Here is a 9,568-nt window from a genome sequence, read left to right on the forward strand (position 1 = left end):
ATTCATTCATTCATTCATTCATTCATTCATTCATTCATTCATTCATTTATTTTGAGACAGAATCTTGCTCTGTCGCCCAGGCTGGAGTGCAGTGGTGCACATGCCACCAGGCTTGGCTAATTTTTGTATTTTTGGTAGAGATGAGGTTTCCCTCTGTTGGCCAGGCTGGTCTTGACTTCCTGACCTCAAGTGATCCTCCTGCCTTGGCCTCCCAAAGTGTTGGGATTACAGGTGTCAGCCACCGTGTGCGGCCTACCTTATCCTTTTAAATGATGCATAAGATTGCATTTCATGGCCGGGCACAGTGGCTCATGCCTGTAATCCCAGCACTTGGGAAGGCTGAGGCGGGTGGATCACAAGGTCAGGAGTTCAAGACCCGCCTGGCCAAGATGGTGGAACCCTGTCTCTACTAAAACTATAAAAGTTAGACAGGCGCGGCGATGGGCGCCTGTAATCCCAGCTACTCGGGAGGCTGAGGCAGGAGAATTGTTTGAACCCAGGAGGTGGAGGTTGCAGAGAGGTGAGATCGTGCCACTGTACTCTAGCCTGGGTGACAAAGCAAGACTGTCTCAAAAAAAAAAAGAGAGAAGTTTGCATTTCATCAATGTGGAACAATTTTTTAGCAATATATCTCTCAGGAACTTTGCCCTCCTGTGCCATGTTTGTTTCAGAAACAGTTCATACCATGAACTGTGTCACCCTGAGAAAGGTGCATGCACACGAACCCGGGCCACAGATGATAGTCATCTTGTGTCCTTATCCTCACAGCTGATACATACTGAGCACTCATCTCTTATTTTGAGATAAAATTCACATAAAATTTACTGTTTTAACCATTTAAAGTGCACATTTCAGCCGGATATGGTGGCTCACACCTGTATAATCCCAGCACTTTGGGAGGCTGAGACGGGTGGATTGCTTGAGGTCAGGGGTTCGAGACCAGCCTGGCCAACATGATGAAACCCCGTCTCTACTAAAAACACAAAAAGTAGCCAGGGGTGGTGGCGCGTGCCTGTAGTCCCAGCTATTTGGGAGGCTGAGGCAAGAAAATCACTTGAACCGGAAGGCAGAGGTTGTGGTGAGCTGAGATCGCACTGCTGCACTCCAGCCTGGGCAACAGAGCGAGACTCTGTCTCAACAAAAAAGCAAAAATAAATAAATAAATAAATAAAGTGCACATTTCAGGGTTTTTTTTTTTTTTTTTTAGCTTATTGACAGTGTTCTTCAACCATCTCCATTCTCTAATTCAGAATATTTTCATCACTCCAAAAAGAAACTACATAACCATTAGCAGTCACTTCTTATTCTGTCCCCATTGTTGCCCTTGGCAACCACTGATCTACTTTCTGCTTCTCTGGATTTGCTTATTCTGGACTTATAAATGTATATGTGGTCTTTTCCACTTAACCTTGTTACCCTTTACGTAATGTTTCTGAGGTTCATCCATGTTGTGGTATATATCACAACTTCATTGTTTTTTAATAGCTGAATGATACTCCATAAATATATTGTACAATGTTTATCCATTCATCAATTGATATACATTTATTGGGTTGTTTCCATGTATATATAAACTTTTTTTTTTTTTTTTTCGAGATTGAGTCTTGCTCTGTTGCCCAGGCTGGAGTGCAGTGGTGCAATCTCGGCTCACTGCAACCTCCACTTCCTGTGTTCAAGCAATTCTCCTGCCTCACTCTCCCAAGTAGCTGGGATTACAGGCGCCCGCCACCACGCCTGGCTAATTTTTGTATTTTTAGTAGAGAAGGGGTTTCACCATCTTGGCCAGGTTGGTCTTGAACTCCTGACCTCATGATCCACCCTCTTTGGCCTCCCAGAGTGCTGGGATTACAGGCGTGAGCCACTGTGCCCAGTCACTTTTTTTTTATTGATGGAGTCTCGCTCTGTCGCCCAGGCTGGAGTGCAGTGGCATGATCTTGGCTCACTGCAACTTCTGCCTTCCAGGTTCAAGTGATTCTTCTGCCTCAGCCTCCCGAGTAACTGGGACTACACGCGCATGCCACCATGCCCAACTAATTTTTCTGTTTTTAGTAGAGACAGGGTTTCACCGTGTTGCCCAGGTTGGTCTTAAACTCCTGGCTCAAGTGAACCACCTGCCTCGGCCCCCCCAAAGTGTTGGGATTAGAGGCATGAGCCACCACCCGCAGCCTCTATGTATAAACATTTTTATCAGAATTTTTAAAAGTATTTTTTTACTTTCTTTTTTTTTGAGACAGAGTCTCGCTGTGTCACCCAGCCTCCTGAGTAGCTGGGATTACAGGTGCACACCACCACGCCTGACTAATTTTTTTATTTTTATTTTTTTATTTTTTGAGACAGAGTTTCACTTGTTGGCCAGGCTGGAGTGCAATGGCGCAATCTAGGCTCACTGCAACCTCCACCTCCTGGGTTTAAGAGATTCTCCTGCTTCAGCCTCCTGAGTAGCTGGGACTACAGGTGTGCACCACTACGTCCAGCTATTTTTTGTATTTTTAGTAGAGAGGTTTAGTAGAGAGGTTTTTCCATATTGGCCAGTCTGGTCTCGAACTCCTGACCTCAGGTGATCCATCCGCCTCAGCCTCCCAAAGTGCTGGGATTACAGGCGTGAGCCACCGTACCTGGCCACGCCTGGAGAATTTTTATATTTTTAGTAGAAAAAGGGTTTTACCATATTGGTCATGCTGGTCTCGAACTCCTGGCCTCAAGTGATCTGCCTGCCTTGGCTTCCCAAAGTGCTGAGATTACAGGTGTGAGCCACTGTGCCCAGCCTGTTGTTTTTTCTCTTGAGACAGAGTCTCACTCTGTCACCTGCCCAGGCTGGTGTGTAGTGGCTCATCTCAACTCACTGTAACCTCCACCTCCCAGGTACAAGTAATTCTCATGTCTCCTGAGTAGCTGCGACTATTGAGGTGTGTGTCACCACAGCCAGCTAACTTTTTGTATTTTTGGTAGAGACAGGGTTTTGCTGTGTTGGCCAGGCTGGTCTTGAACTCCTGGCCTCAAGTGATTCTCCTGCCTCCACCTCCCACGGTGCTGGGATTATAGGCGTGAGCCACTGCTCCTAGCCAGGAGTTTTTTTTATATATGAAGAAGAAATGTCAGGGAGTGCCTGTGCATGTTTAAAGTAAAAATAGTTATATATGCAGTAGGAATCGTGCATTTAAAATACGAGCATCTCCATCCTACCAGATTTAGGAGCCATGCTTAATATTGTGGGAGGGGTAAAGATGTTGAGTTTGACTCAGGGATGGAAGAAAAGGAGTTGAGAACAGTGGTGGTATTGGACAGTGCTTTGCAGTCAGGCAGTTGGGTCTGAAGTACTGTGCTAGTTATTAGCTTGTGTGCCATGTAAGCTATTGATTTAACCTGTCTGAGCCTCAGTTTCCGCATCTGTGAAACTGGAGTCGTAACAGACCCTTCTACTTAAAGTGGTTTTGAGGCTTCAGTGATGCCCGGTGCATGCTTAGTCAAGTGTGGTGGACAGAACGGTGGCGCTCAAAAGGTGTTCACGTCCTTGTCCCCAGAACCCGGAAATATTTTAATGGCCAAAGGAGCTTTGTGGGTTTGAGTAAATTAAGGATCTTGAGATGGGGAGAGTGCCCTGGGTTATCCGGTGGACCTCATGTAACCCCCGGAGGCCTTATAAGGGAAAGAGGGAGGCAAGAGAGCTAGAACCAGAGCTGTGAAGATGCAAGCAGAGCCTGGAGTGATGCCAGCACTTTGAGTGGCTTTGAAGACGAGGAAGGGATTGTGAGCCAAGGAAGGCAGGTGGCCTCAAGAAGCTGAAGATGCAAGGAGACACATTCTCCTCTAGTGCTCCCGGAAGGAAGGAACGCAGCCCTGCCGCATCTAGATTTTAGCTCTGTAAGACCCAGTTTCAGACTTTTGACCTCCAGATCTGTAAGATAACAAATTTGTGGGGTTTTTTTTGGGGGGGGGATGGAATTTCGCTCTTGTTGCCCAGGCTGGAATATAGTGGTGCGATCTCAGCTCACTGCAACCTCCGCCCCCCAGGTTTAAGCAATTCTCCTGCCTCAGCCGCCCAAGTAGCTGGGATTGCAGGCATGGGCCAGAACGCCTGGCTAATTTTGTATTTTTAATAGAGACAGAGTTTCTGCATGTTGGTCAGGCTGGTCTCGCACTCCTGACCTCAGGTGATCCGCCCGCCTCGGTCTCCCAAAGTTCTGGGATTATAGGTGTGAGCCACTGCGCCTGGCCAAATTTGTGTTGTTTTTAGCCATGAAGTTTCTGCTCATTTGTACAACAGTAACAGGAAACTCATACACCAAGCACTTGGCACATGGTGAGAATCTGAAAATGTTAGCCATGATGATCCTCTTGTGACAGATGGGACACCCAAGCAAGCATCAGAGAAGGGTTCAACAGGGCCACCTGTTAAGGGAGGACAGAGCCGAGTTACAGCTTAGTAACTCTTGAGTAGTAACTTCTGCAAACAGTCGCTGGGGGCCTCTTCTGCGTCTGTCTGTCCATCCATCGGGAATGCACTAGAGGCCTGCTGTGTTAATGATATTCACAGCTGACATTTATATAGTGTTTGCTCTGTGCCAGGCAGTATTCCAGGCACTTGGTATGTTATTTCTCATTCTTGGTATGAGTTTGAATGTTCTCAACAACTTGATGAGGTAGGCGTTGTTACTGTCCCCATTTCACAGGTTCAGAAACTGAGGCACACGGGGTGAAATGATGAAACCATTTGCTCCAGGATCACACAGCAGGAAATCAGCAGAGCTGGGAAGGACCAGACACTGTTCTTGGCCTTGGGGACACAGGAGGGAGCAACTCAGACATTGTCCTTGCTCTCGTGGAGCTTAAAAGTCTAGCGGGAGAGACAGATGTTAGACAAATACAAACAAAAAAGATGTAACTGTGTAATACCAGGCAGTAAACATGAAGAAAAGTAAAGTCGGGTAGGGAGATAGAGAGTGGCACCAGGTAGGGGGCGAGGTAGGCTACTTATGGTCTGAAGTGACATCTGAGTGGGCACCTGAAGCACAGAAGGCAAACTTTTACCCAGCTCCGGGTATGTTTGAGAGAAAAGTGGTCCAGAGAGGGAGATTGGCAGGTGCAGAGGCCCTGAGGTGGGAAGGAGCCAGACTGTTCTTGGCACAGAAGGGAGGCCGTTGTGGCTAGTGAAGAGTCACAAAGCCTGGCCAGAGGCTAAGCAGTCAGACTGGGACTTCTTGTTTTTTTTTTTTTGTTTTTTTTTTGTTGTTGTTGTTGTTGCTGTTTTGTTTTGTTTTGAGACAGAGTCTCGCTCCATTGCCCAAGCTGGAGTGCAGTGGCACAATCTCGGCTCACTGCAACCTCCGCCTCCCAGGTTCAAGTGATTCTCCTGCCTCAGCCTCCCCAGTAGCTGGGATTACAAGCGCTCACCACCATGCCCGGCTAATTTTAATTTTCGTATTTTTAGTAGAGACGGGGTTTCACCATGTTGGCCAGGCTAGTCTCAAACTCCTGACCTCAAGCTATTCACCTGTCTCAGCCTCCCAAAGTGCTGGGATTACAGGTGTGAGCCACTGCACCCGGCCCAGACTGGGACTTCTCATGAGCCCAGGCAGCACTGTACACTGCCCAGGGCCCAGGGCTGGGAGTGGTGGTGGAGGCAGGGGAGTCAGCAGGAGGTCTGCCGGCCTCAGCCTTAGGCAGGCCCTTCCTCCAGCACCATCTTCCTTCTCCAGCACATTAGTGGTGTGATGGAGGAGCACGCATGGACTGTCGCCAGCCTTTCTGGGTTCCGGTCCGGCTTTGCCACCCACCAGCTGTGAAGTTACATAATCACTTCCTGCCTCCGTTTGCTTATGTGTAAGATGCAGATAATTATAGCAACTGCCTGGCAGAGCCGTTGCAGGAGAGTAGATACATGTATTATTAGCAAGAGTCTGTCACACCAGGAGCACTGAGTGCACTCGGATGTTGGCCGCAGTTGTGGTTATAGTTGTTAATTCTGTGTGTCATCTCAACTTACTTCGGAGGGAGGGTAAGTTTTTTTTTGGAGACAAGGTCTCATCACTCTGTCGCCCAGAGTACAGTGATGCGAGCATGACTCACTGCAGACTTGACCTCCCCTGGCTCAAGTGATCCTCCCGCCTCAGCCTCCTGAGTAGCTGGGACCACAGGTATGTGCCACCATGCCTGGCTAATTTTTGTATTTTTGTATTTTTTTTTTTTTTTTGAGGCGGAGTCTCGCTCTGTCGCCCGGGCTGGAGTGCAGTGGCCGGATCTCAGCTCACTGCAAGCTCCGCCTCCCGGGTTTACGCCATTCTCCTGCCTCAGCCACCTGAGTAGCTAGGACTACAGGTGCCCGCCACCTCGCCCGGCTAGTTTTTTGTATTTTTTAGTAGAGACGGGGTTTCACCATGTTAGCCAGGATGGTCTCGATCTCCTGACCTCGTGATCCGCCCGTCTCGGCCTCCCAAAGTGCTGGGATTACAGGCTTGAGCCACCGCACCCGGCAATTTTTGTGTTTTTTGTAGAGACAAGGTCTGGCTATGTTGCCCAGGCTGGTCTTGAACTCTCGGCCTCAAGTGATCCTCCCACCTGAGCCTTCCAAAGTGCTGGTTATACAGACGTGAGCCACCATGCCTGGCCAAGGAAGAAGGGTTGTTATGACCATCTTCCCTTTTTGCACGTGAGGAAACTGCCTCACAGAGATGTTGACTATGTCACCCAAGGTTGTACAGGTTGGAAATGGCATTGCTGTATTTGAGCCCAGGCCTACCTCACCCCAAGTCCAGGCTCCCTCCTCCCATACAGTGGTGTTCCTGTTGATAGCAGTGTGCAGGTGATGTCTAGATGATCTGACAGGGAGGCAACAGAGCAGATTGGAGCATCTGCCATCACCACGGGTGGGAGGAGAGGGCAGTGTAGGGTGGTGGACTAAGTACCTTGTTTTTTTTGTTTTTTTTTTTGAGACAGAGTCTCGCTCTGTCAACCAGGCTGGAGTGCAGTGGCATGATCTCTGCTCACTGCAACCTCTGCCTCCCAGGTTCAAGAGATTCTCACGCCTCAGCCTCTTGAAGAACTGGGACTACAGGCATGCGTCACCATGCCCGGCTAATTTTTATATTTTTAGTCCTCAAGTGATCCACTGCCTTGGCCTCCCACAGTACTGGAATTACAGGCTTGAGCCACTGCACCTGGCCTAGGTACCTTCGAGAGTTACAATAATGTGTCATTCTAGGATCCTAATAAAAGAGCCTCAAACTGGAAGGTAGGACACTTGCCTCAACCTAACTGCTTCCCATGCCTGCATGGCTTTCTGCATCTTCATCTGTCAGACAGGAATGGCAGATCCTTTGAGATGAGGCCTCCTATAGGTAGCTCTTTTCTTCTTTCAACAAAGAATTGTCGAGCACTGACTAATAATACCTCCTGACTGACAGCGGTTAATTGCCTACTCTTCACCATGCCCTGTGGCCATATTTATGTGCATGATCGTAGATATGGTGGTCATTCCCATTTTACAGGTGAGAAAACTGAGGCTCCAAAAGGTTAACTGGCATGGTCATACAGCTAGTGTGCAGCAGAGCTGGGATTCAAACCCAGGAACTAGTGGTGAGCAAGACTGGACAAAGCCCTTGCCCTCAGGGAGGTTTCCTGGAGTCCTCTGCAATTGTGGGTGAGGGGTGACGTGCTGTTTGTCTGCATGATGATTTGAATAAAGTTATAACTCTGACAAGTGCTTACCAAGGAGAGCTCCATGGTGGCGTGTGATAGGCTGACGTGGTGGAGTCTGGAGGTCAGGGAAGCAGGTATGTGTGGGGTGGGGGCGTATGCATTCATTCAGTGACTGTTTGTCAATTCCTGCTCCATGCCATACCCTGTGCTGCGTGGAGGGGACACATGGCACCAGTCAACCCTGGTGTGCCCCCTCACAGAGTTGACGTTACAGGGACATGGTGATCTAAAGGAGATTCATCCTGAGGTCCCCCAGTGAGCCCAGAGGCGGAGCAGGCACTGACAGTGGCCTCTCTCTCTACCCACAGTTGGAGAAGGAGGAGCAGATACACAGTGTGGACATTGGGAATGATGGCTCAGCTTTCGTGGAGGTGCTGGTAGGCAGTTCAGCTGGAGGCGCTGGGGAGCAAGACTATGAGGTAAGCAGGGCTATGAGATTGATCCCATACTGACCTCTGCCCCTCATGCCCGCATCACCGTCTACCCCAGGGGCTGGGGCTGGGAAGACATGGGGCAGATGTGACTTACACCTGATTGCTGCCCTCTGGAGGATCACCAGTGTACGGAGGAGACAGAAGGCAGACACGGGGCGGTAAACTGCACATCAGGGAGAACAGCAAGTTTGAATTGTGGCTTAAAATGACACAAATGTATTATCTGACTGTTCTGGAGGTCAGAATCTAAAATCACTCTTATTGGGCTAAAATCTAGGTGTGGGCAGAGCCCTGTTCCTTCTGGAGGCTCTAGGGGAGAATCCATTTCCTTGCCTATTTCAGCTTCTAGAGTCCATCTGCCCTCCTCAGCTTGTGGCCCTTCCTTCATCAAAGCCAGCACTCCTGTCCCTCTAATGCCTGCTTCCATTTCCATTGTCACTTCTCCAACTCTGACTCTCTTGCTTTCTATTTTTTTTCTTTTTTTTTTTTTTGAGACAGAGTCTCACTCTGTCGCCCAGTCTGGAGTGAGTGCAGTGGCACGATCTCGGCTTACTGCAACCTCTGCCTCCTGGGTTCAAGTAATTCTTCTACCTTAGCCTCCTGAGTTGCTGGGACTACAGGTGCCTGTCACCACGCCCTGCTAACTTTTTTTTGTATTTTTAGTAGAGACGGGGTTTCACTATATTGGCCAGGCTGGTCTCGAATTCCTGACCTCCTGATCTGCCCGCCTCAGCCTCCTAAAGTGCTGGGATTACAGGCGTGAGCCACTGCGCCCATCTTTCTTTTACTTTTATTCTTTTTTTTTTTTTTTTTGAGACAGGATTTCGTTTCCGTTGCCCAGGCTGGAGTACAGTGGCATGACCTCAGCTCACTGCAATTTCTGCCTCCAAGATTCAAGTGATTCTCCCATCTCAGCCTCCCAAGTAGCCGGGGCTACAGGTGCACACCACCACTCCTCGCTAACTTTTCTTATTTTCTGTAGAGACAGGGTTTCACTGTGTTGCCCAGGCTGGTCTCAAACTCCTGGGCTCAAGCGATCCACCCACCCCAGCCTCCCAAAGTGCTGGGATTATAGGCCTGAGCCGCCACTCCCAGCCCTCCTTTCTTATAAAGACCCTTATGATGACACTTGACCCATCCGGATAATCCAGGGACATCTCCCGCATTTCAGCACCTCAAGTTCATCACATCTGCAAAGTGCCTTCTGCCACATTTCCAGGTTCAGGGATTAGGATGTAGACATCTTTGAGTAGCTGTTATTCTGCCTGTCTCCTGTGTTTTCTTCTAGAAGCTTTCTATTTTTTTCTATTTTTAGATTTTCCATTTAGATCTCTGTATCATCTCAAGTGAATTTTTGTATATTCTGTAAAGGGGATAAGGTTTATTTTTTCTGTATCTTTTTTTTTTTTTTTTGAGACGGAGTCTTGCTCTGTCGCCCA

The 9,568-nt window shown here is 48.6% G+C and overlaps 1 protein-coding gene across 3 annotated transcripts in view; it reads left to right on the top strand.

Moving 5' to 3' along the window:
* The window catches only part of XRCC1 (X-ray repair cross complementing 1), a 33,956-nt gene that overhangs the window by 7,179 nt on the left and 17,209 nt on the right, over window positions 1–9,568 (top strand). The window contains exons 1-2 of one of the 3 annotated variants that reach the window (XM_026448296.1): window positions 5,817–6,134; window positions 8,004–8,114. Coding sequence is in view for 2 of the 3 variants with exons in the window: in XM_026448295.1 (XP_026304080.1) it covers window positions 7,519–7,572; window positions 8,004–8,114 (165 nt within the window). In the remaining variant the exon portion in view is untranslated. Of the gene's footprint in view, window positions 1–5,816; window positions 6,135–7,503; window positions 7,573–8,003; window positions 8,115–9,568 lie in introns of those variants that run through there. The other 2 variants (XM_026448295.1, XM_026448294.1) reach the window with 2 other exon arrangements.

Source organism: Piliocolobus tephrosceles, chromosome 21 (genome assembly GCF_002776525.5).
Source record: "Piliocolobus tephrosceles isolate RC106 chromosome 21, ASM277652v3, whole genome shotgun sequence".
In the NCBI taxonomy this organism is placed as follows: Eukaryota; Metazoa; Chordata; class Mammalia; order Primates; family Cercopithecidae; genus Piliocolobus; species Piliocolobus tephrosceles.